The sequence below is a fragment of the Salvelinus fontinalis genome, chromosome 34 (genome assembly GCF_029448725.1).
Source record: "Salvelinus fontinalis isolate EN_2023a chromosome 34, ASM2944872v1, whole genome shotgun sequence".
Taxonomy (NCBI): Eukaryota; Metazoa; Chordata; class Actinopteri; order Salmoniformes; family Salmonidae; genus Salvelinus; species Salvelinus fontinalis.
In genome coordinates this window covers 21,058,700-21,086,044 of record NC_074698.1, presented here as the reverse complement: position 1 = coordinate 21,086,044, position 27,345 = coordinate 21,058,700, and the positions used below count along the sequence as shown (strand labels likewise).

The window sequence follows — 27,345 nt, the reverse complement described above, 5'->3', positions numbered from 1 at the left end:
GCTACTTGTCAAACGCTGCGCCCAGTTTCTTGATATAGGACACCATCTAGTGAAAATAAAACGGAAGTGCATAACACTGTCATAGCCTAGGTGAAAAAAAGTGTGTTCGCGCTGGGACAATAAAGTCATAGCCTAGATATGCTTAAATGTCAGTGTGAGTCATAATGTCAGCCTCTGAAAGCTTCACTGAGCATTTTGTTAATCACATTTGAAGGACATTAATATCACAGTTTCACATAGGCCAACTTCCTGCTATGAGAGATGTGCTTCAGTAGACCCAATGATAAACTTCGCTGCATTCAACTGCGCTGCGCAAGAGTAAACACCAGAGTCGAGGCGGTGGGCAAGAAAAGATAGGCAAACGTATTTCCTGTGCTGTACCTGATTCTACATTGTTGTCTTGCCTACTAAATGTAAACTCACAAATTGTTAAATCAGCCCCTGGAAAATGCAAGCCATCAAGTGTGTAGTGGTTGGAGATGGGTAAGTTCTTTAAATTATGTATGCGCGCAGTTCAACAACTGGTAGGCTACTTGGATTTGGGTGTGTTAAAAAGTGGTCATTTAGAAAAACTCGTTTTAGCCTTCTTTCAATGATCTATTAATTATGAGATTCATTTTTCTCTGCGTATTGAACTACACATTCTTGTGTCAAGAGACAATTTCTGTTTTTTCTGAATGAATTTTATATTGTTTTATATTGCATATAGGAGCTGCAGTAATGTGGAATGTATGTACTTTTTATTTCAATTTGGTTGTCATACTCTTAATGATGAGGTTATTGTATGCAGTTTGCACTTTTCATACCTTTCTCATAGCTGTGTTCTGTCAGCTTGATAGACATGAGGGGGGCAAAGTTGTAAAAGGTTCCACAGAACAATCTAACCTTGTTCTAATCTGTATTAGCTAGACAAAGAACTAATACTTTTAAGTAACAGTCCTTTTGTGTACAGTATTAACCTTGATGTCCAGAAGCTCAATAGGTCTTTACCACAGAGTCAATACAACAACATAATGACGCCCTCAAGGCAGGAACTTCCCAGTAGAGCAAACCTCTATCTGTAAAACAGGCCACACAATTAACACTTTAAATTCCTAATTTGCATGCGCAGTTTTAACATCAGGTTGAGGAATGTATGATGACTTGATAATGACATTGTTCAACAGCCCTTAAATCAATAAGGAAGAGACAGTGTAGCAATACACACCGAATTCAGAAGACAGGAAGGAAGTGCCTACACGCTTAGAAAAAAAGGTGCCATCTAGAACCTAAAACGGTTATACGGCTGTCCCCATAGGAGAACCCTTTGAATAACCCTTTTGGTTACTGATAGAACCCTTTTGGGTTCCATGTAAAAACCCTATCCACATAGGGTTCTACGTGGAACCCAAAAGGGTTTTCCTATGGGGACAGCCGAAGAACCCTTTTGGAGTGTATGTAAGTATGGTGACAAGTTGAATAAGACAAAATGGATGCTGAGATGCTATCTGGAGATTGGGATCCGTGGGTGTAATGTCTGTAGGAGAGAGGAGATGGAGAGTAGTTGGTGATAATGAGGGCCTCAATTAAAGAGAACATTTACAAAGACACAGACAGACAGCAGTCAGTGAGGTCAATGCAGTCTTTTCCTGTTCTCCGTTCGTTAAACCTCTTCTCGTTTTGTAAAAGAGAAGTTCTGTTATGCTGCTTTTATCCTCCAGTTTTAGTTTTTAACTTCCTCTTTAGTCTGTGGTGCACTCTGCACAGTCTCATGGTTAATTAAGGAACAAAAGCACAGCTGCTACCTATAACACAGTCACCTTTAACACCCACAACACCATTCTCATACACGGTCGATGCAAAGACCAAAGACACATTTTTGCTTGTTCTTTGTATTTCGACAAAGTGCAGTTATACAGCAAATGGCCTGTATTCAACAGGAAACTTCAACAGGAAGCTTTAGAATAGTAAGTGAAGTGGATTTACACCCAGTAGCAGAATGGAAGTTCATCATGGGTTCCTGATCTGTACTACACAGAAATGCATAATTATGGATATGAATGTCATTCTCTTCATGGTGATGTATCCTAAATAGGTACACAAGTAGAAATATGCATATTTGGGTATCATTCTACACACTGGCTGTTTTGTTTATGAGCTCCGCCACCAAACAAAACTACATTCTGTTGCTCTGGACCGGACCAAATCTGAACCAATTATAGAATTCCAAGTTTGGACATTAAAGTACAGCACAGTAGTTGTGATGGGGGGGAAATCGATACAGTTACATATCGTGATATTATTTTTGGGCGTACTCGTTTTGACAATATCGCAATATTATTTTTGGGCTAGTTGGCTGTACCTGCAACAAAACACCAGTGTTTTTTTAAAATAGGGAGCCAATTTGTTTTCAGCACTTTTATTTCCACGAAGGATACAAAAAAACTTGCTTTCTCATGGCTCTCTCATGTCCTTCTGCAGCAGACATATGGTGAGCAATATGTTTTGACCATGAAATCGCAATAAAATCAGAGTCTTGAATTGCAATACATATAGAATCGTGAGAATCGTGAAAATTGCAATACATAATGTATCGGCGCCTAAGTATCGTGATAATATCATATCGCGAGGTCCCTGGCAATTCCCAGCTCTACACAGTAGAGCTCAGTAGAGTACAGTAGATTTCAGTACAGTACAGTACAGTACAGTGTAGTAGAGAAGATTACAGTGTAGTAGAGTATAGTACATTATAGTGTACTCAACTCTAGTGTGTTCTACTGTGTACTGTACTGAACTCTACTCCACTCTATTCTACTACACTGTACTGTACTGAACTATACGCAACTATTATTTACTGTACTGTACTGTCCTATACTCAACTATTATTTACAGTACTGTACTGTACTGAACTATACTCAACTATTCTTTACTGTACTGTACTGTACTGACCTATACTCAACTATTATTTACTGTACTGTAATGTACTGAACTATACTCAGCTATTATTTACAGTACTGTACTGTACTCAACTATACTCAACTATTATTTACTGTACTGTAATGTACTGAACTATACTCAGCTATTATTTACAGTACTGTACTGTACTCAACTATACTCAACTATTCTTTACTGTACTGTAATGTACTGACCTATACTCAACTATTATTTACAGTACTGTACTGTACTGAACTATACTCAACTATTCTTTACTGTACTGAACTATTCTTTACCTCACTGTGCTGTACTGTACTGTGCTATACTCTACTGTCCAAACTTTTGAACCAGTCATGCATGTCCAGACGTCTGTGGATTAACTGGAGGGAGAGAGAAGAGAAAGAGAGGGGGAGTGGTTGTCTAAACTTTTCACAGAGAGAGACAGAGAGAGAGAGAGAGAGAGAGAGAGAGAGAGAGAGAGAGAGAGAGAGAGAGAGAGAGAGAGAGAGAGAGAGAGAGAGAGAGAGAGAAAGAAAGAAAGAAAGAAAGAAAGAGAGAGAGAGAGAGAGAGAGAGAGAGAGAGAGAGAGAGAGAGAGAATGACAGAAAAAGATAAATACTTTACAAAGGTACACTTCATGAGAGGTTCTATGCCCCTATCGTCCTGACTGTCACTCAGTGTCACCGCCCTGCCTCCTGCCAACTCTGACACCCCGGTCCCCTATGTGGAGAACCCCTGTAGATCAGGAGACTTGAATAGCTTTGAAACTGTGACGGCTTACTTGTTTGAATGCAGTCAAACAGTATGTATACGTGGGGAACATAGATATGTTTATTCCTGTAGGATACATCAAGGCAGAGGTGACAGAAACAAAATAGGACACAAATAGGCCAACAACTTCATTCTGGAGTGTGGCATTTAGGTGTAAGTGTGATTTTGACATCTATATCCTCCTCTGTTGATTTTTGTTTTAGGCCTTCTGAGTGAGAAGTGAGAGCATTAAAAATGAACTCTGCCCAGCCGTTGGTAATTAGGATGGTGTTTAAAGTCAGATGCTGTATATGTTGGATTCCCACCATGAAGTATCATTGAAAAGCATTGAAAAGTAACTTTTAACTACTGTAGCATGATTGGCACTTTTTTGTCTTTCCTTCCGTTGTAGAACTTTGAGTTGAAAAGTAATTGCCCTGTTAAAAGGACTACCTTTCAGATGCACCATAGAATATAGCATTTCACATGGTTCCATCAGGTTCATGTAGTAAGTTTATCACAATGCCATCATTGGATTTAGGGCTTCCATCCACCCCTGTCCCTTGTCCATCTGTGTGTGGGGGTAAGAAGAGAGAGGGAGCCTCATGCAGGAGGAGCAGGTGGAGAGTAGGAAGCACGGGCCCCTACACTTAGACCACAGTCAACAGCATGTGTGTGTGAGTCAATGACACACTAACTCACCACTGAGAGAGGGAAACAGACACTATCACACTACCCTGTATCTCACTCTCATATCACCTCTCTCTCTCTCTCTCTCTCTCTCTCTCTCTCTCTCTCTCTCTCTCATGTCACCTCTTTCTCATGTCACCTCTCTTTCTCTCTCATATCACCTCTTTCTCTCTCTCTCTCATGTCACCTCTCTCTCTCTCATATCACCTCTCTCTCTCTCTCTCTCTCATATCACCTCTCTCTCTCTCTCTCTCTCTCTCTCATATCACCTCTCTCTCTCTCTCTCTCATGTCACATCTCTCTTGACTTCAGTTAGTGTGGACAGAACTGCTTCTTGCCACCTAATATAATATACAGTAAGTTATTACTAATCATGTCTTCCACAAGGGTATAAACTATGAATGTTTCTCCAGTTCTTTTCAATGGCCTCTATCAGGTTTCTTCTACCCAACCTTGAATGCTTACCTAATGATGTTCAAGGTGGAGCCAATCTGTAGAAGAAGCTGATGGTAGCCTGCCTACGTATAGCCCGGGGTGTCACTTTCTAACCTTGCCCTAAAAATGTAACTCTGGGAGCACTCCTCAGACTAGCATTCCTTCCCTCCTGTCTGTACATGCAGGTGCGTGCTTCTTATTGGAATTTTTCTGACAAAACCTTGACTGTGTTTTTAGCTGCTGCCTGTCAGAGGTGTTTTAGAACACTGACAAGAAGCTAGAGAAAGTGGATTACTGCTTCTCATAATGTAGGCAAGTTTGAAAGAAGCCAGGCCCCATTATGCTGTTCATTCAGCACATTGTACATAGTTAGAATGCCTGTGGCCATTCATCAAACTGTAGCAAGCAATAAGGACAGTATATTGGCATCTTCTTTGCACAGGGAAAAAACAAAAAATTTGTTGGTGTGCTGTTGTTGTACCAATTTATCATGAGTGGGAGAGGACCATGATAGACACCAAGCTGAATTTAATGATGGTATTCTGGCGAAAATATGGTGGAAGCTTTCCAAACCAGAAAAATGTTAAGAATTTACGTAATCTGCAATTTTACGTTTCTTACCATATTAATGCAGCTAACCCTTACAAAAAAAGAAAACATTTTTCACCACTTCCATCTGCGTCTGGTCTCCCATCCATGGACGGACCAGGACCGACCCTGCTTAGCAAACCAACAGTGGGATGCAGGGTGCTATCCTGCTGGAATGAATGTGCCAAAACTTGCAACTGGAAAAAGCAGTGGCGTAAAGTACTTAAGTAAAAATACTTTAAAGTACTACTTAAGTAGTGTTTTGGGGTATCTGTACTTTACTATTTATATTTTTGACTACTTTTACTTCACTACATTCCTAAAGAAGATTATGTACTTTTTACTTCATACATTTTCCCTGACACCCAAAGGTACTTGTTACATTCTGAATGCTTAGCAGGACTGCTGGAGGTCATTTTGCAGGGCGCTGGCAGTGCACCTCCTTGCACAAAGGCGGAGGTAGCGGTCCTGCTGCTGGGTTGTTGCCTTCCTACGGCCTCCTCCACGTCTCCTGATGTATTGGCCTGTCTCCTGGTAGCGCCTCCATGCTCTGGACACTACGCTGACAGACACAGCAAACCTTTTTGCCACAGCTCGCATTGATGTGCCATCCTGGATGAACTGCACTACCTGAGACACTTGTGTGGGTTGTAGACTCCGTCTCATGCTACCACTAGAGTGAGAGCACCGCCAGCATTCAAAAGTGACCAAAACATCAGCCAGGAAGCACAGGAACTGAGAAGTGGTCTGTGATCACCACCTGCAGAATCACTCCTTTTTTGGGGGTGTCTTGCTAATTGCCTATAATTTCCACCTTTTGTCTATTCCATTTGCACAACAGCATGTGTAATTTCTTGTCAATCAGTGTTGCTTCCTAAGTGGACAGTTTGATTTCACAAAAGTGTGATTGACTTGGAGTTACATTGTGTTGTTTAAGTGTTCCCTTTATTTTTTTGAGCAGTGTATATCTGCTGTGCATATGTTGCACTGACTTGTTTGGTGAAAAATAAAATGTTTCAACAGCATGTGTGTGTATCTGCAAATATTTCTGTGCATCTGAAGAATTTTCTACAATTTGAACTATTTTAGTATTATGGGACAACATAATCATCCTAAAGATGAGTGCTTTTCATTATGCCCAACAGTGTGTAGTTGGTAAGACAAATCTGGTAATATGAATGAAGTGTGTACCATTTAGTGCAAACGTTTGATTTTAATAATGCTATATGTAGTTTTGGTTGCAGTGCTTCATTTTGCAGGATATGAGATATTTTGCAGTTTGGGTGTGGTTTTGTGAATTGTGTTAAGTATTTTGATAAAACCAGCCTAGTTTGAAAAATTGTGTTTTAGCAATTGGGGAAAACTGTAATTTAAACTAAGGAGTTTATAGCGGCAATCCTTATTTGAAACATTAACAGGTGTCCTCCCCACCACAGTTTCGGTAAAACGCTGAGGGATGGGGCTGGAGAAACGCAACCACTTTCAAATCCATAATTGCATCCATTATGGATGCAAGGACTGACCATCCATGATATCAAAATGATAGTTTTAACCATATGTTTAGGCTATACAGGGTTTGTTGACATGAACTTTGTTAACAAACATTGGAGTAAAATGTTATTTTTACTTTCATGTGGATTTTTTTTCACATATGCAACTCCAGATGTGAATTTCTCATGTGAATGTTTTTCACATGTGAAAATGCAATTCTAACTTATGTAATAAAAAATGAATATGGTTTCACTTGTGAAATTTTACCTCAATATGAAAACAGCTACAGTATTTCACGTGAAACTGTGAATTTGACATGTGTTTTTTTTGTAAGAGAAGGGAGTTACTCTGGCAGCTACCCTGTAATGACTATAGGTTCTCTCAGTGTGTGCTAGAGTAAAGGTGTGTGTGTGTGTGTGTGTGCGCACGAGTGTGTCAATGTGCTATTGCAGCAAGACAATGTGTGTGTATGTGTTGGCACACAACTGATTGCCCAATGTCTGTTTCAGTGCTGTGGGAAAGACATGCCTGCTCATCAGCTACACAACCAACGCCTTCCCTGGAGAGTACATCCCCACAGTGTAAGTACTGGACCACAGACAGACACAGTGGACATGATATGGCTGGTACAGTGACAAATGTGTGGGCTGAATGGACAAACATCATACAACCAAAGGCCTACATAATGCAACCAATAACCAGAAATAGGAAATAATATTATATTCACATCAATTCTAGGAATTGGTATGCTAGATATTGACTTTACTTTCACAAACACCTATGTTATGCAGTTTTTATACACTCAGTGGCCAGTTTATTAGGTACACTATCTAGTACCGGGTCGGACCCCACTTTACCTTAAGAACAGCCTGAATTCTTTGGGGCATGGCGTTCAATTGTTGCTCAATTGGTGTCAAGGGACCTAACGTGTGCCAGGAAAACATTCCCCACACCAGTACCGTTAACACCAGGCAGGATGGGTCCATGGATTCAAGTTGTCTTGGGGCCTGTCTGCCTGCTTTATATAGCAAGCCACGACCATGTGACTCACTGTCTGTAGGAGCGATACATTTTCGTGAACGGGGTGGTGTACCTAATAAACTGTATACTGTATATTCTGTGTAAGGTTTTTCACCGTGATATGTTCTAGATGTAATGGACTTATTTGTCTTCCAGGTTTGATAACTACTCAGCCAATGTGATGGTGGACAGTAAGCCAGTGAACCTGGGACTGTGGGATACAGCAGGACAGGAGGACTATGACAGACTCAGACCTCTGTCCTATCCTCAGACGGTAACACACACACACATACAGAATCTCTATTACAAATTATATACAATGGGGTCCGGAATTATTGACACCCTTGATAAAGATGAGCAGTAATGACTGTATACTGTCCAATTAATAATGGATGCTGCCATGATTACGAATAATCCTGAATGAATCGTGAATAATGATGAATGAGAAGGTTACAGAGGGTCAAAGATCATAGCCCTAAAAAACATGCTAAGCTCCCCTGTTATTGTAATGGTGAGAGGTTAGCATGTCTTGGGGGTATGACCCTCTGTAACTTTCTCATTCATCATTATTCACGATTCATTCAGGATGTAAGCTGTTGACTACTTTATTTATAAGAATCTTTAGGGGTGTCAATAAATTTGACCACTACTTTTTTGAGAAAAACATAATATTACTTGTTAAACTAAATCTCTTTGAGCAATTGTATTAGCATGAAATAATTTCCACATTGTTTGGAGCACACAATATAGTTCAGTATTTGCATACTACATTTTATATAGTCCTTTTCGCTCATATTTATCAAAAGTGTCAATCATTTCGGACCCCACGTCTTCTACTACTCTGATACACCTTTCTACCCTTCAGTACAACCACATGTATTACTCCCTACACCTTCACTGACCAATGACCATATACACTATATGAATTACATTTACATTTAAGTCATTTAGCAGACGCTCTTATCCAGAGCGACTTACAAATTGGTGCATTCACCTTATGATATCCAGTGGAACAACCACTTTACAATAGTGCATCTAACTCTTTTAAGGGGGGGGGGGGGGGTTAGAAGGATTACTTTATCCTATCCTAGGTATTCCTTAAAGAGGTGGGGTTTCAGGTGTCTCCGGAAGGTGGTGATTGACTCCGCTGACCTGGCGTCGTAAGGGAGTTTGTTCCACCATTGGGGTGCCAGAGCAGCGAACAGTTTTGACTGGGCTGAGCGGGAACTGTACTTCCTCAGAGGTAGGGAGGCGAGCAGGCCAGAGGTGGATGAACGCAGTGCCCTTGTTTGGGTGTAGGGCCTGATCAGAGCCTGAAGGTACGGAGGTGCCGTTCCCCTCACAGCTCCGTAGGCAAGCACCATGGTCTTGTAGCGGATGCGAGCTTCAACTGGAAGCCAGTGGAGAGAGCGGAGGAGCGGGGTGACGTGAGAGAACTTGGGAAAGTTGAACACCAGACGGGCTGCGGCGTTCTGGATGAGTTGTAGGGGTTTAATGGCACAGGCAGGGAGCCCAGCCAACAGCGAGTTGCAGTAATCCAGACGGGAGATGACAAGTGCCTGGATTAGGACCTGCGCCGCTTCCTGCGTGAGGCAGGGTCGTACTCTGCGAATGTTGTAGAGCATGAACCTACAGGAACGGGTCACCGCCTTGATGTTAGTTGAGAACGACAGGGTGTTGTCCAGGATCACGCCAAGGTTCTTAGCACTCTGGGAGGAGGACACAATGGAGTTGTCAACCGTGATGGCGAGATCATGGAACGGGCAGTCCTTCCCCGGGAGGAAGAGCAGCTCCGTCTTGCCGAGGTTCAGCTTGAGGTGGTGATCCGTCATCCACACTGATATGTCTGCCAGACATGCAGAGATGCGATTCACCACCTGGTTATCAGAGGGGGGAAAGGAGAAGATTAATTGTGTGTCGTCTGCATAGCAATGATAGGAGAGACCATGTGAGGATATGACAGACCCAAGTGACTTGGTGTATAGCGAGAATAGGAGAGGGCCTAGAACAGAGCCCTGGGGGACACCAGTGGTGAGAGCACGTGGTGCGGAGACAGATTCTCGCCACACCACCTGGTAGGAGCGACCTGTCAGGTAGGACGCAATCCAAGCGTGGGCCGCGCCGGAGATGCCCAGCTCGGAGAGGGTGGAGAGGAGGATCTGATGGTTCACAGTATCAAAGGCAGCCGATAGGTCTAGAAGGATGAGAGCAGAGGAGAGAGAGTTAGCTTTAGCAGTGCGGAGCGCCTCCGTGACACAGAGAAGAGCAGTCTCAGTTGAATGACTAGTCTTGAAACCTGACTGATTTGGATCAAGAAGGTCATTCTGCGAGAGATAGCAGGAGAGCTGGCCAAGGACGGCACGTTCAAGAGTTTTGGAGAGAAAAGAAAGAAGGGATACTGGTCTGTAGTTGTTGACATCGGAGGGATCGAGTGTAGGTTTTTTCAGAAGGGGTGCAACTCTCGCTCTCTTGAAGACGGAAGGGACGTAGCCAGCGGTCAAGGATGAGTTGATGAGCGAGGTGAGGTAAGGGAGAAGGTCTCCGGAAATGGTCTGGAGAAGAGAGGAGGGGATAGGGTCAAGCGGGCAGGTTGTTGGGCGGCCGGCCGTCACAAGACGCGAGATTTCATCTGGAGAGAGAGGCGAGAAAGAGGTCAAAGCACAGGGTAGGGCAGTGTGAGCAGAACCAGCGGTGTCGTTTGACTTAGCAAACGAGGATCGGATGTCGTCGACCTTCTTTTCAAAATGGTTGACGAAGTCATCAGCAGAGAGGGAGGAGGGGGGAGGAGGGGGAGGAGGATTCAGGAGGGAGGAGAAGGTGGCAAAGAGCTTCATAGGGTTAGAGGCAGATGCTTGGAATTTAGAGTGGTAGAAATTGGCTTTAGCAGCAGAGACAGAAGAGGAGAATGTAGAGAGGAGGGAGTGAAAGGATGCCAGGTCCGCAGGGAGGCGAGTTTTCCTCCATTTCCGCTCGGCTGCCCGGAGCGCTGTTCTGTGAGCTCGCAATGAGTCGTCGAGCCACGGAGCAGGAGGGGAGGACCGAGCCGGCCTGGAGGATAGGGGACATAGAGAGTTAAAGGATGCAGAAAGGGAGGAGAGGAGGGTTGAGGAGGCAGAATCAGGAGATAGGTTGGAGAAGGTTTGAGCAGAGGGAAGAGATGATAGGATGGAAGAGGAGAGAGTAGCGGGGGAGAGAGAGCGAAGGTTGGGACGGCGCGATACCATCCGAGTAGGGGCAGTGTGGGAAGTGTTGGATGAGAGCGAGAGGGAAAAGGATACAAGGTAGTGGTCGGAGACTTGGAGGGGAGTTGCAATGAGATTAGTGGAAGAACAGCATCTAGTAAAGATGAGGTCAAGCGTATTGCCTGCCTTGTGAGTAGGGGGGGAAGGTGAGAGGGTGAGGTCAAAAGAGGAGAGGAGTGGAAAGAAGGAGGCAGAGAGGAATGAGTCAAAGGTAGACGTGGGGAGGTTAAAGTCACCCAGAACTGTGAGAGGTGAGCCATCCTCAGGAAAGGAACTTATCAGGGCGTCAAGCTCATTGATGAACTCTCCAAGGGATCCTGGAGGGCGATAAATGATAAGGATGTTAAGCTTGAAAGGGCTGGTAACTGTGACAGCATGGAATTCAAAGGAGGCGATAGACAGATGGGTCAGGGGAGAAAGAGAGAATGTCCACTTGGGAGAGATGAGGATCCCAGTGCCACCACCCCGCTGACCAGAAGCTCTCGGGGTGTGCGAGAACACGTGGGCAGACGAGGAGAGAGCAGTAGGAGTAGCAGTGTTATCAGTGGTAATCCATGTTTCCGTCAGTGCCAAGAAGTCGAGGGACTGGAGGGAAGCATAGGCTGAGATGAACTCTGCCTTGTTGGCCGCAGATCGGCAGTTCCAGAGGCTGCCTGAGACCTGGAACTCCACGTGGGTCGTGCGCGCTGGGACCACCAGGTTAGAGTAGCAGCGGCCACGCGGTGTGAAGCGTTTGTATGGTCTGTGCAGAGAGGAGAGTACAGGGATAGACAGACACATAGTTGACAGGCTACAGAAGAGGCTACGCTAATGCAAAGGAGATTGGAATGACAAGTGGACTACACGTCTCGAATGTTCAGAAAGTTAAGCTTACGTTGCAAAAAATCTTATTGACTAAAATTATATAGTACTGCTGGCTGGTGAAATAGGCTAGCTAGCAGTGGCTGCGTTGTTGACTTTGTTTGAAAGTGTAGCTGGCTAGGTAACCTCTAACTGGCTAGGTAACCTCGACAATTACTCTAGACTACACAATTATCTTGGATACAAAGACGGCTATGTAGCCAGCTAAGATCAAACAAATCAAACTGTTGTACTGTAATGAAATGAAATGTAATACTACCTGTGGAGCAAAGCGGAATGCAACTACTCGCTCCAACCCGGAAGTGCGTATCGTAGAGGGAGAGGCAATAGAAGTGTTGTTTCTTGTATTATTGTCTTTTGTGTCTTTAGAGGACTGCTTCACCTTAATGTCCCCTTTCCCCCCTTTCCCTTTTCTTCTTTCCTTATTTTGTCCCACTTTGTCCCTTCTTTGTCCCTTCTTCTCTTCTGCCAACTAGACACTCCTTGTTAGCTAGCTAGCTTCTTCCAGGAATGTCCCTAGCAACTGCCTAGCAACAGGTAAACAACTTAGCTAGCTAAGAAAACGGTATAATTTTATGAAAAAATTGTTACTTTTTCAAAAGCCTTTCTTCTTTGTTTGCTGCTTGTTTGGTCTCCTATTCAGTTTGCAGTTTTCTTTTGATTTTTTTTCGATGTACTTTACTCTAAAAAAACATTTACATTTCAATATTTGTAGGAGCTCATCTTTTCAGCTGCTGCTGCTTAATTTGGAACTTCAAACAGCATTTTGTTTATTAAAAATGAAAGCAGTGTAAATTGTCAGTCCAATGATAAATGTTCATTTTATCACAACCTGTTACCAAAAGCACAACACTGTATTGACAATCGTCAACCCTGTCGTACAGCACACACAATAATATGCACTGATTAGTGTCTCTTAATGCCGTGTTCAAAACAACTGGGAACTCAGAAATATCCGACTTCGGTGTGTTCAAGACAACCAGGAACTCTGAAAAAAACAAGCTCCGACTGGGAGAAATCTTTTAAGTCATCCAACTCGGAATTCCACGTCGGGAACTCATGAATCACTAGATCTAATCTGTTTACAACATAAACATCTCCCTACACCTTTAATACTACCATTGATCAGACACTATGTTTGTCCCCTAGGATGTGTTCCTCATCTGTTTCTCTCTGGTGAGCCCAGCATCGTTTGAGAACGTCAGAGCCAAGGTGAGTGGATGCTGTGTGATCTTCATGGCTGTTGTCTTACAATGTATAGGTACATATAGTATGCAATACACACATATTCTATTTGATCCACCGCCGGTGTTTTCCTCTGTACCTAATGCAGGGATAGCGGATGACATTGTTCTCATAATGTAGGTGTTGATTGGCGTTGATTGACACAGTGCCATTATAAAGGCTGCAGCATCCCCAAGAGCTGCAGTATATAGCATACATTATAGATTACTATACGGAGAGATTAACGTGTCAATACTGTTGATCACTCCTAAAGCACAGGGGTATTTAGATGTGCTTACCTTTCTGTGAATATAGATGGGTCATCATCTGTCAGTAATACAGAGGGGGGTGATGGAAAACAGAGCAGGATAACAGTAGTATGCCAGTTAATCTAGAAAATGCCTGTCAAGATTAAGATAATGAAGTGAGGCTAAACACATAGAGACATCAATCAATTTAAAAGGATAGGCTACTCTGGTTTACCTGCTTTCAATAGAAAAGCAAAGTGTACCGTATAATAAAACAAACATATTGCAGATTCTGGCATTTACGGTACAGAAATAGGATATAGTCCAATGGACAACTAATATTTTTCTATTTTAACTGTCTGCGTAATGGTATTATCAATAGTTGTTTTGTGTTCTGCTGCTTTCAGCTCTACCTATTGTTGCGGAGGCCATGGCTTAGTCGTTTCAGTCAGACAGTCATAAATAAAATATTTAAAATCCAAGGACTAGAACAGCACATCTATTCAGGTGGCACGTTGCATCCCATTGGATTCCAATGAACCTCACTCCATTTGGATAGGATATAGAAATCTGTTCATCAATAGAAATCATATTCATTCAGGTCAGAGAGAAGTAATTATCTCTTCTTTAACGGAGTCAAACATGGATGTCCCATGTGAACTTAACTGGCCTAATGCACGATGAGACCTCTACCTACTCCCCCAGGTAACTGTCAGGGTCCGTGTCTTTTCACTGCACGGGGCACACAGTTCACATGTCACCGTGGCAGCTCTCAGCTACTGCTGAACGAAGCTGTCCTTGAGCCCTCTATCTCTCTACTGCCGTTCTGATGAAAAGATAGTAATTGTCCCATCCTGTCTCTCCATCTCCATCTCTCCAGAAGTCATGGGTTTTAGACTCACTACTATAGAAGTTGAATTCACATCAAAGAGTTATAATATCACCAAAAAAGCCTGCCAAACGTTACCCTTTTCAAACACTTCTATTGTTGCTTCTTCTCATACCATTGCCTCAGCCATAGGCTTTGTCAAGACGTTCTGGAAAATGGTTTAAGACCTGGAGAATAAACCCTCCTCACAGCTGCCCATGTCCCTTAATGTTGATGATGTGGTTGTTACTGACAAGAAGCATATGGCTAAGCTCTTTAATCACCACTTCATTAAGTCAGGATTTGACTCAGACATGCCTCTTTGCCCGTCCAACATTTCCTCATCTCCCACCCCTTCTAATGCAACTATCCCTGATGCTTCTCCCTCTTTTTCCCCTGCCCCGCTACAAAGTTTCTCTCTGCAGGCGGTTACTGAGTCCGAGGTGCTAAAGGAGCTCCTTAAACTTGACATAGTTAGATGGTTTAGACCCTTTCTTCTTTAAGGTTGCTGCCCCTATCATCGCCAAGCCTATCTCCGGCCTTTTTAACATATCTCTCCTTTCTGGGGAGGTTCTCATTGCTTGGAAGGCTGCCATGGTTCGTCCTTTATTTAAAGGAGAAGATCAAGCTGATCCTAACCTTTATAGGTCTGTTTCTATTTTGCCCTGTTAATCAAAAGTGTTGGAAAAACTTGTCAATAATCAACTGACTGGCTTTCTTGATGTCTGGTTTCCGCTCAGGTTAGGGATGTGTCATTGCAACCTTAAAGGTCCTCAATGGTCCTTCACCATTGCCCTTGATTCTAAGCAATATTGTGCTGCTATTTTTATTGACATGGCCAAAGCTTTTGATACGGTAGACCATTCCATTCTTGTGGGCCGGCTAAGGAGTATTGGGTATTGGTGTCTCTGAGGGGTCTTTGGGCTGGTTTGCTAACTACCTCTCTCAAAGAGTGCAGTGTATAAAGTCAGAAAATTTGCTATCTCAGCCAATGCCTGTCACCAAGAGAGTACCTATAGGCTTGATCCTAGGCCCCATGCGCTTCTCAATTTACATCAAAACATAGCTCAGGCAGTAGGAAGCTCTCTCATCCATTTATATGCAGATGATACAGTCTTATACTGAGCTGGCCCCTCCCCGGATGTTGTGTTAAATGCTCTACAACAAAGCTTTCTTAGTGTCCAACAAGCTTTCTCTACCCTTAACCTTGTTCTGAACACCTCCAAAACAAAGGCCATGTGGTTTGGTAAGAAGAATGCCCCTCCTCCCACAGGTGTTATTACTACCTCTGAGGGTTTAGAGCTTGAGGTAGTCACCTCATACAAGTACTTGGGAGTATGGCTAGACGGTGCACTGTCCTTCTCTCAGCACATATCAAAGCTGCAGGCTAAAGTTAAATCTAGACTTGGTTTCCTCTATCGTAATCGCTCCTCTTTCACCCCAGCTGCCAAACGAACCCTGATTCAGATGACCATCCTACCCATGCTAGATTACAGAGACATAATTTGTAGATCGGCAGGTAAGGGTGCTCTCGAGCGGCTAGATGTTTTTTATTTATTTATTTATTTTACCGTTATTTTACCAGGTAAGTTGACTGAGAACACGTTCTCATTTGCAGCAACGACCTGGGGAATAGTTACAGGGGAGAGGAGGGGGATGAATGAGCCAATTGTAAACTGGGGATTATTAGGTGACCATGATGGTTTGAGGGCCAGATTGGGAATGTTCTTTACCATTCGGCCATCAGATTTGCCACCAATGCTCCTTAAAGGACACATCACTGCACTCTATACTCCTCTGTAAACTGGTCATCTCTGTATACCCGTTGCAAGACCCATTGGTTGATGCTCATTTATAAAACCCTCTTAGGCCTCACTCCCCCCTATCTGAGATATCTACTGCTGCCCTCATCCTCCACATACAGCACCCGTTCTGCCATTCACATTCTGTTAAAGGTCCCCAAAGCACACACATCCCTGGATCTCTCCTATTTTTAGTTTGCTGCAGCTAGTGACTGGAACAAGCTGTAACAAACACTCAAACTGGACAGTTTTATCTCAATCTCTTCATTCAAAGACTCAATCATGGACACTCTTACTGACAGTTGTGGCTGCTTTGTGTGATGTATTGTTGTCTCTACCTTCTTGCCCTTTGTGCTGTTGTTTGTGCCCAATAATGTTTGTACCATGTTTTGTGCTGCTACCATTTTGTGTTGCTACCATGTTGTTGTTATGTAGTGTTGCTACCATGCTGTGTTGTCATGTGTTGCTGCCTTGCTATGTTGTTGTCTTAAGTCTCTCTTTATGTAGTGTTGTGTTGTCTCTCTTGTTGTGATGTGTGTTTTGTCCTATATTTATATTATATTTATTTTTATTTTTAATCCCAGGCGCCCGTCCCCGCAGGAGGCCTTTTGCCATTTGGTAGGCTGTCATTGTAAATAAGAATTTGTTCTTAACTGACTTTCTTAATTAAATAAAGGTTAAATAAAATGTAAAAAATGACAGCTAAGTGTCTGACTCCTCTGACTTCAATGTCAACTGTTTGAATTGAGCTGATTAGTTTGGGAACTGTCAGTGTTGGAGAGGACAGCATTATATCAAGAGCAGTGGAAGTCAAAAGACAATGAAGTTTGAGAAATCTGCTTTACTTGATATGACATTGTCAAACAACCCTAATAAGGTCCAGAGTGGTCTGAAGGCAGGTCTGGTAGGTCGCTGGAAAGTATTCATGTGTCATTTATTCTACTACATAGATTTCAAGTGCTCAAACTAAGAAGGAGCGAAAAGAAAAGTGTTCTTGATATTGGCAATTATTGAAAAGATCAGTGTTAATCCATTCCAATTTGTGCCATTTCGAATCGCACCGCTTTCCCAAATGACTTTACTCAGCCCTTTAATTTATGATTAGCTTCAAACAATAGCAATCTCACTTCTCCAGCCCTTATGCAAATGTTTGCCACTTTTCACATTTCAAGAACAAAACTCTTTAGTCGTTTTTTCCTCCTCTCTCCATCTTTCTCAGTCTGTTTTTTCATGGCATGTTCCCAATGAGTCTCCATGGTAACATTGACCATGTATGCAAATGGAGCCTTAGTAGATTACCAGGCTTTCAGGTAACATTAGGATCTATTTAACATGGAAGGTAGGCTACAGACTGTGTGGGGGAAGAGTCACAGCCAGAGTCACAGCCATGTAGCATGTTGCTCACACTAACCCACCCATGTCACTCTGGTATTTTCCTGTCAAAAGGAGATTCAATTGACCCGTGTTATCTCTGATTATTGCCACGGTACACCTCCTACTGCTATCACCATTTTGGATCAGCAGGAGATCAAGAATCAATTAGCCATCGCTGGGTAAATGGTTGGAGCTTGAATTTCTCTCCAAGCTTCTCAAGACAAGTGTTGTGGTTTATGTCTTCCATTATCATCACCCCTTAGTTCCTGAATAGTGAAAGCCTTTTATTGTAAAGCTGCTCTTCTCCAATGAGTCCTCCTAAGGAGCTAAGACTCTGTGAGATCTACCCCAGTCCTTTGTGTGGCATTCTAGGTTTGATGGCAGGAAGGCCAAAAAGTGCAGAGGAGACGGCGCTTTGTCCCCATAGACGATGACTAAATAATGGCTGCAATGAAAGAGAGACAGACGCGAGAGGCAGAAAAACCTTGGTGCAATGTGTGTGTGTGTGTGTGTGTGTGTGTGTGTGTGTGTGTGTGTGTGTGTGTGTGTGTGTGTGTGTGTGTGTGTGTGTGTGTGTGTGTGTGTGTGTGTGTGTGTGTGTTTTCTCGGTAGACTCAGTGAAATACCTGAAATGTGTGTGTGTGTGTGTGTGTGTATACAGTATGTGCGTGCTTCACTGTCACTGTTCTCATTACTATACATTCATGCTCTATAAAAAGGAAACATTTTCAACCTTGACATTCCCTCCACTCTGCTGTAACAGCTAATGATGGCTTGCAGGATGGGTCCTATATTGTATTAGAGACGCCAATAATTACTGACGTGTAAACATACGTAGAGCTGTTAACCAGGTGTTAAGCAGAGAAGCTGATGAAAGGCCTCCAAATGAACAGAGGCACAGTAAAATAAGTGAAGGTGACTCACTAACGTCATTCATAAGCATTAATTTCCTATTCTGCAAAAGCATACACTGCTCTCTTGTTTCTATCAGTAACTCAATGCGGAAGAAGGAACTTCCTTTTTCATTGAGTGACTGATAGAAACAAGAGAGCAGCCATTTTATTTTAATAGTGTGTAATAATAATGACGGTAATGATAGTAGTAATAATAGTAATTGACAGAGTATCCTAGATTTTATGTGTGAGGAGCTATACCAGGAATCAACCTCTGCATTAACTGGCTACTCCATAATACAGTAGTAGAACCAGAGGGGAAGAGAGGCTTGACTCTGCCCCAAAATCTGTCCCTAAAATCTGTCCACAAGTAGGGATTTTTATAATGAGTGTTGAATTTCGTCAACTAAAAAATGTAATTCTAATTTGCTATGGGAGCCTTATTTGATCGGATAGACATTTTGTAATGTTTAGGTTGTTACGAATGTTCTGATATAAGTGGACACACATGGCATTCCTGCAACTTTGAGAAAAATTATTTAATTTCGGAGTTATGCCTGTTGTTCACACGTGTATGCGCCCTCTCATTGGTTAGAATGTTCCCGCTGGACCCCGCCTCCTCCTGTCTGCAGTCCGCTTTGCGGACATTTATTATCATTATTAAAGCGGTCAGTCCAGTATCTTGTCAGAATATAGATCATCTTTGGTAGAACTAACAATGAGCTGTATCACAGAAAAGGAAGTGAAAAGTAATTCAGTATCTTTTGCTGCGGCCATGTTGACCTACTCTGTGTGTGCTTGCTCCCACTAGTGGTACCCTGAGGTACGACACCACTGCCCCTCCACACCCATCATCCTCGTGGGCACCAAGCTGGATCTGAGGGACGAGAAGGAAACCATTGAGAAGCTGAAGGAGAAGAAGCTAGCGCCCATCACCTACCCACAAGGCTTAGCACTAGCCAAAGAGATAGGTATGTGGGTCTCTGGGATCCTGAATTAGTGATCGTGCATCAGATATCTACCATGATTGGTATACAGTGGTCAATCTGGGCTTGTGATTGGATATGACTGAATCAGCGATTGATTGATTATCTGTCATTTTAATGATTGTTGTTCACAGAGCTGTACAGTATCATGGAACACTTTGTATTCTGCTCTTAGTCCTTATAATACATAGTTGTTGAGATTTCATGTCGCCCAAGCTTCACATTCTTGGAGTCATCGCCCGCCAGCCGTGCATTATGCCAGATAAACAGTCTATCCTCTTCATGTCCCTCATACATCTTTTGTGTGTTTTCTGGGTAGACTCGGTGAAGTACCTGGAATGCTCTGCCCTGACCCAGCGGGGGCTGAAGACGGTCTTTGACGAGGCCATCCGAGCGGTGCTGTGCCCCCAGCCCACCAAGGTGAAGAAACGACCCTGTCTACTCATCTGATCTCAGACCTGTGGATAGACCAAGAGGGAAGGGCTCAGGAATAACACAACAGCAAATGTTGATTTTAGTTAAATACAAAGTTTGGCAGTTTTACAAAGTGGTCTAATGTTCAGATGAGTCAACATATGTAGTGTTGAGTCTTGCCATCTGTAGTGTATATCCAGCTATAATTACAGTATGCCTCAATCCCAAATGAATGGAAGATAGTTGGACCGTTGGATTGTACCATTACAGATGGTGCTGACCTTTCCCACTGATTGGGGATTGAGGCATATAGCTGGATCTACAATTCTTCTCAATGTTAGACCACTGTTCAGGTCTGAAAACAACCATCAGACTTTTTGGAGCATCAATATAAATGTCCTTAATATTTTAAGGACAAATCCTGGATATGTACACATGGATAAGTGTTTTAGATTCATATATTGGTATTTGGTTTTGGTTTCTGACTCATTTTCTTATACACTTCTATATGGATTGTTAATGCAGTGACTGGTCCTTACTGTACAAGAAAGACACTGAAAAATACATAGACCAAACATTACAGTGTGAATAGTCAGAAATGTATTGCACCATCCTAATGTAAGAAACTTTCTAAAATGATCATGTTGTTTACTCTATAAAATTTATTTTTCATATTTTGACATGATACAGCATTCTACTATATTTCTAAGGTACCGTATTACTTTTCTCTCTATTACAATTTAATTTAACACAAAAAAAACATATGAGTGTGTGTGATTGTGTGTCCCCTTGCCCTTAGAACAGCCTCAATTCGTTGGGGCATGGACTCTACAAGGTATCGGAAGCGTTCCACAGGGAGGCTGGCCCATGTTGACTCCAGTGCTTCCCACAGTTTTGTCAAGTTGGCTGGATATCCTTTGGGTGGTGGACCATTCTTGATATACACGAGAAACTGTTGAGCCTGAAAAACCCAGCAGCGTTGCAGTTCTTGACACAAACCGGTGCGCCTGGCACCTGCTACCATACCCCGTTCAAAGGCACTAACATTTTTTGTCTTGCCCATTCACCCTCTGAATGGTACACACACAATCCATGTCTCAATTGTCTCAAGGCTTAAAAATCCTTATTTAACCTGTCTCCTCCCCTTCATCTACACTGATTGAAGTGGATTTAACAAGTGATAAGGGATCATAGACTGACCATGTGAATCCAGGTGAAAGCTATGTCAAAAATGTTTTGTATACTCAGTGATAAGTACAGCATGTCAGCTTTTATTTGAGGGTATTTTCATACATACATTACCTGTTTTGCCATTTGGAAATGAAAGCACTTTATGTTTCTCGTCCCCCCATTTGAAGAAATCATAAGTATTTGGACTTAAGTCAAAAGATTAGCATTTGGTACCATTTCCTTTGCACACAATGACTACATCAAGCTTGTGACTTTTCAAATGTGTTGGGTCGCTGGTTGAACAGTGTTTCCTCCGATACATTGGTACGGCTTCCAGGTTAAGCGAGCAGTGTGTTAAGAAGCAGTGCAGCTTGGCAGGGTCGTGTTTCGGAGGATGCATGACTCCGTACGTGAGTTGCGGTGATGGGACAAGACTGTAACTAACAATTGGATATCATGAAATTGGTGAGAAAAAGGGGTAAAAAGTGTTTTTTTTAAAATTAATTGTTGCTTTTGTTTTTAGTTTTGGTTGTGTTTCTGATTATGTTTTGCAACTGAATGGTGAATAATGTCTTGTGCCAATATGTTTCATGTGGATGCTACCATGATTGTTGCTAATCATGAATTAATCGTGAATAATGATATGTGTCACAAAGATCATACTGCCCCCCCCCCCCCCCCCCCAAATGCTTATTTAGTTGAATGGCATTATTTATGATTCATTCGTGATTTGTCTTAATCATGGCATTATCAGGATTAATTTAGAAGTCTTCAGAAACATCTAATCAAGGAATACTGTATGGGACCAAATACTAAACTTTTGACTAATTGAATATAAGTGAATTTGTCCAAATACAACTGACTTATTCTCATGGGGGGGGGGGGGGGACTAGATACATATCGTGTTTTCATTTCTAAATGGTAGAACAGATAGGAATATATATGAGAATACCCTCAAATTAAAGGTGACATGCTGTACTTTCGCCTCATATAAAACATTTAATCTCAAATCCAAAATTCTGGAGTATAGAGCCAAATAAAAATGTTTAACTGTCCAAATACATATGGAGGGGAGTGTGTATACCAGTATACAAGTTCTACTGGGGCCTATTTTTACAACAGCTCCCTAGACATCATCTCCCCTCCAGGGCTACAGCATAGAACTGTGATGTGTCAGAAACCGACATGTACTACCACAGAAATACACTCTGTCTTAAAATAAACTCGTATTTTCTCTAGTAGCCTCGTTTATTGATTCCAACCGCAGGCATCACTCTCTCATGTTGCCTGTAGGGGGATCGAGGAGTTGCAGAGAGGCAGGATGAAGAGGTTTATTCCTCTGACTCATGACAGGCATGTCTGCTGAACCCTTTGATCCATCCTTCTGGCAACTAGACTCTGAGCAAACAGGCATTTCACAATCAAAAGTTTGATACAAAATAGGAAATGGCTTTGGCAATTCATCATTTTCACACATACAGTTAAGGGTTTATTCAAACACCCATGTTATGTACGGGTGCTTTGGCTGTTCTCTCCTCCTCAGGTACAGCACATTAGGTTACAACACAGTGTGTGACTGGATGCTGCTGGAACAGTTGTTTCAGTATTCAAACATGAGCTCTGTGTGGAGTCCTAATGATAAAGGCTGTCACTGAATCACTACTCGAAAGCCTGCTGTGACTGTGTTGCTTTTAGCCAAAGATGTAGACCAGGGCTCTCCAACCCTGTTCCCGGAGCGCTACCGTCCTGTAGGTTTTCACTCCAACCCTAATCTAGCGCACCTGATTCTAATAATTAGCTGGTTGATAAACTGAATCAGGTTAGTTACAACTGGGGTTGGAGCAAAAACCTACTGGACGGGAGGATCCCTGATGTAGACAAACACACACACTCCGTAGAGCTAAGTTTCATTAAAGCTTTGAGAAAAATGAAGTAAATCATTAAGACTAGCTTTTTGGCTGAGACTTTGGTGTGCCTGCGCTCCACAACAGATGATTGAGAACGGGGAACCTGGAGCAGCTCCTTATCCACTGTAGAACCACTGGTCCACAACCGCTCCAGGCACTGTCTGATAAGCTGATTTGGATGGTGATTAAGTTTCAAATCAAATGTTGTTATTGTAACTGTGAACACACAGCTCAGCCTCTAGGTCCTTGTGAGACCAGCTCTGATCTGCCACATGTGTGTCTCTGTGTGACTGCCTGGTAAAGAAACTTCAATCAGACCCTCCCATGGACATCAAAGGGTGTTAAGCGGAAGTAAACGCTGCTGTCACTAAATTCACAGCTCCAGCTCTCAGCCACATCAGGACGTGTTTGATTGAGCCCTGGAGTTAGATGAAGATACATTGAAGCAGATGTTATTGCGGGTGTAGCGAAATACTCCTAGCTCCAACAGTGCAGTAGTATCAACAATTCACAACAATACAAATCTAAAAGTAAAAATATATAAATATTCGGACGAGCAATGTCGGAGTGGCATTGACTAAAATACAGTAGAATAGAATACAGTATATACATATGAGATGATTAAAGCAGTATGTAAACATTATTAAAGTGTCCAGTGATTCCATGTCTATGTATATAGGGCAGGGTTGAGTTAGCCGGCTAGCCGGCTAGTGATGGCTGTTTAACAGTCTGATGGCTTTGAGATAGAAGCTGTTTTTCTGTCTCTCAGTCCCAGCTTTGATGCACCTGTACTGACCTCGCCTTCTGGATGTTAGCAGGGTGAACAGGACGTGGCTTGGGTAGTTGATGTCCTTGATGATCTTTTTGGCCTTCCTGTGACATTAGGTGCTGTAGGTGTTCTGGGGGGCAGGCAGCGTGCCACTGGTGATGCGTTGGGCAGACCGCACCACCCACTGGAGAGCCCTGCGGTTGCAAGTTGTGCAGTTGCCGTACCAGGCGGTGATACAGCCCGACAGGATGCTCTCAAATGTGCATCTGTATAAGTTTGTGAAGGTCTTAGGGGTCAAGCCAAATTTCTTCAGCCTCCTGAGGTTGAAGAGGCGCTGTTGCACCTTCTTCACCAAACTGTCTGTGTGGGTGGACCAATTCAGATTGTCAATGAGGTGTACGCCGAGGAACTTGGAAGAATTTCAACTTCTCCTGTAGTGAAGAGACATTACAGGATATAGTGGAGTCAGATGAAGAGACATTACAGGTTATAGTGGAGTCAGATGAAGAGACATTACAGGTTATAGTGGAGTTAGATGAAGAGACATTACAGGTTATAGTGGAGTCAGATGAAGAGACATTACAGGTTATAGTGGAGTCAGATGAAGAGACATTACAGGTTATAGTGGAGTCAGATGAAGAGACATTACAGGTTATAGTGGAGTCAGATGAAGAGACATTACAGGTTATAGTGGAGTCAGATGAAGAGACATTACAGGTTATAGTGGAGTCAGATGAAGAGACATTACAGGTTATAGTGGAGTCAGATGAAGAGACATTACAGGTTATAGTGGAGTCAGATGGAGAGACATTACAGGTTATAGTGGAGTCAGATGAAGAGACATTACAGGTTATAGTGGAGTCAGATGAAGAGACATTACAGGTTATAGTGGAGTCAGATGAAGAGACATTACAGGTTATAGTGGAGTTAGATGAAGAGACATTACAGGTTATAGTGGAGTCAGATGAAGAGACATTACAGGTTATAGTGGAGTCAGATGAAGAGACATTACAGGTTATAGTGGAGTTAGATGAAGAGACATTACAGGTTATAGTGGAGTCAGATGAAGAGACATTACAGGTTATAGTGGTGTTAGATGAAGAGACATTACAGGTTATAGTGGAGTTAGATGAAGAGACATTACAGGTTATAGTGGAGTTAGATGAAGAGACATTACAGGTTATAGTGGAGGGAAATCCGGCCACAGACAGTACATTCCTGTTGACTTGTGCCTAGTGACTATAGCTAGATCCTAGAATTATTCCTGGTCATGACACATGGTAAGGAAGAGCTCAGTCCTAACAAGATACCAGACATATAAACATGTGGCTTTCAGAGAATAAGAAGAGCAGTATGTGCAAAGTCAGGGCGGTCCCATGGCACCATGCTCAACGATGCTGCCAGTGAGGAGGATCAAGGAGGCAGTTGCCACCATCGCTTCGTATCACAGAGCATCACTGAGCTAAAGGCAGAAAGGCAATCAGCTGGAGTCGAAGCAGATTCTGCACACAGACACTCTGTGGGCGCAATTGATGCACAATGCCCCAAACAGCTTCTTAGATTAAAGGGAAGGGGTCAGCTGAGGTTAGCTCCCAGGTTCAGGACTCCGCCACCGGCTGCAAATGAGAAAGCCTGGCCCCATCCGAGGCGAAGCATTTAAGGAATTTCAATGAGCAGATCTAATTGAGATGCAGAGGGAAAACAGAGCATGTGAACACGTTGATGCTGTATTAGGTGGTATTTTTCTTTTTTCTTTATTTAACTAGGCAAGTCAGTTAAGAACAAATTCTTATTTTCAATGACGGCCTAGGAACAGTGGGTTAACTGCCTGTTCAGGGTCAGAACGACAGATTTGTACCTTGTCAGCTCGGGGATTAGAACTTGCAACCTTTCGGTTACTAGTCCAACGCTCTAACCACTAGGCTACCCTGCCGCCCCAAGTACTGTGGCCAGAGGAGTTTTGGATCAGATCCAAAACTGTCCGATATGCTGTATCTTTCCTCCTGAACAGAATTCAGATTAGCCTATCAGAGGACTCATAATGTTGAAGACTGCTGGTTATGTAAAACACCTTGGGGAAACAGAACATAATATTCACCCATACAAAATGGGTGAATGTACTGTACTGTAGCTTCATTCACTGTAATTTCGTTGTTGTGTTTCCAGTTGTCTGAGGGGACAATGTTTGAAGGTCATCTCACACATTCAACATAATAGCGTACTGATTTCCCACATTTCCCACATGCTTTTGAATCATTGCTATGCCAACATTTGACAGACACTCTTCCACAAAAACTGTACATGATGCCTCCTGGCCTGGTCTCGCAACATGGGGGTCTCAATGCTACCTATCCCTGTCTCCCTGCAGTTTCCTCTGGCCCATATCCTGTACTGAATACTGAAACAACATGCTCTATTTGAAATACAATAGGCAGAATCAAAGGCAGTAACAAAAATAGTGTTAGTCCATATCTCTTAACAGCATAGACACTATGTTTCATACTGAATCATGAATATAATATATTATCTCAAAATTACACTATTGGTATAATACACAATCAAATATTTCAATCTCTATTTGAGATATGGTTTGAGATTCACTCTTCAACTGTGGCACTTTCTCGGCACGACAGTACCCAAATCTTCTTCTTTCATCCTTGTTCTATTGAAGCCTCCAAACTCTAGTGTGTGGAATCTCTCTCTTTCCTAACAGGCTGAGGGGGAGAGAATGAGGATATTCGTTAATTCATTTTCCCTCCTTTTCCTGACCCAGGATGACCTTGTACAACCTTTCCTCGGAGACGTCATTATTACATAACCACAACAGAAACCTAGTATGTAGGCAACTCTTCCCTCCAATACGGCTCAATCTCTGACTAAAATATGTGTGTGTGGTATTAACATAGGGGCATGGGTCTAAGCAGATTATGTGTGTTTCCAGCATTAGTTTAACCAGAAGAGGCGTATTAAATGACGAGCTCCATACTTCCAGCCCTCAATCTCTCTTTCTGTCCTTCTGTTGCTGGGCTCTGGTACTGACCCTGGGGCCAGCTGGTGCAGGGCCACATGATCCTCTCTGGCACTCCACTGAAGATGCTGCTATGTCATATTGGAAATAGTAATTGCTTGAATAGCAGAAGTAGTTGAGAGAATGAGAGGAGGCTAGTCTCTCTCATTAAGAGGAGTGTGGGCACCTGCATCTCACTCTCATTTGAAGGATGAAAGAGAGCACTGCCAAGCATTCAGAACAACCCACCACCAAACATGAATACACACATAGATACAAACTGCCTGTCTTTTCTTCATAGATTTAGATGAGTCTTGGATAAAAGACTAAGCAAGGCTGTTTGAGGATGAGATAACGAGAGGTACATTTCATTTCAATGATGAGTGCGGGGCATTGCCTTCAGGCTAACTTGAAGCTGGACTCGCTGGTCACCATTGGACAGTTTAGATACATTTTGAGGGAGATATGTGATAGTTGTGCTTGTTTTGATTAATCTTGTTGTACTGTATGTATTGTATTGTGTTGATGTTATTTTGCTTTATGTTGTATTGAATTGTGTGTTCATGTTCACAGGGCTCCCTTGAGAATGAGACCCTGGTCTCAATGGTGACCCACCCCTAAAAGTTCAATAAAACAAATGAGGTCAGAGCACTTAACTAGAAATCTTCTTGGAAATAGTACGATACACATACA

General features: G+C 42.7%; 1 protein-coding gene across 2 annotated transcripts; it reads left to right on the top strand.

Moving 5' to 3' along the window:
* The first annotated feature begins 266 nt into the window (after positions 1-266).
* LOC129833470 (ras-related C3 botulinum toxin substrate 2) lies at positions 267-20,835 on the top strand. 2 transcript variants are annotated; one of them, XM_055898100.1, is made up of 6 exons: positions 267-483; positions 7,377-7,448; positions 8,044-8,161; positions 13,140-13,202; positions 19,211-19,374; positions 19,705-19,765. In XM_055898100.1, the coding sequence occupies exons 1-6, from the start codon at positions 449-451 to the stop codon at positions 19,763-19,765; spliced, it is 513 nt and encodes a 170-aa protein (XP_055754075.1). In that variant the 5' UTR covers positions 267-448. The 2 variants fall into 2 exon arrangements, with proteins under 2 accessions (XP_055754075.1, XP_055754074.1); XM_055898099.1 differs by having other exon boundaries at positions 281-483; positions 19,211-19,370; positions 19,705-20,835.
* The last annotated feature ends 6,510 nt before the right edge of the window (positions 20,836-27,345 follow it).

Coding starts and splice junctions, on each gene's coding strand:
- LOC129833470 (XM_055898099.1), top strand. CDS start 449: ATGCAAGCCATCAAGTGTGTAGTGGTTGGAGATGG. Junction 13,203..19,210: donor TTGAGAACGTCAGAGCCAAG/GTGAGTGGATGC, acceptor TGCTCCCACTAG/TGGTACCCTGAGGTACGACA. Junction 19,371..19,704: donor AGCACTAGCCAAAGAGATAG/GTATGTGGGTCT, acceptor TTTTCTGGGTAG/ACTCGGTGAAGTACCTGGAA.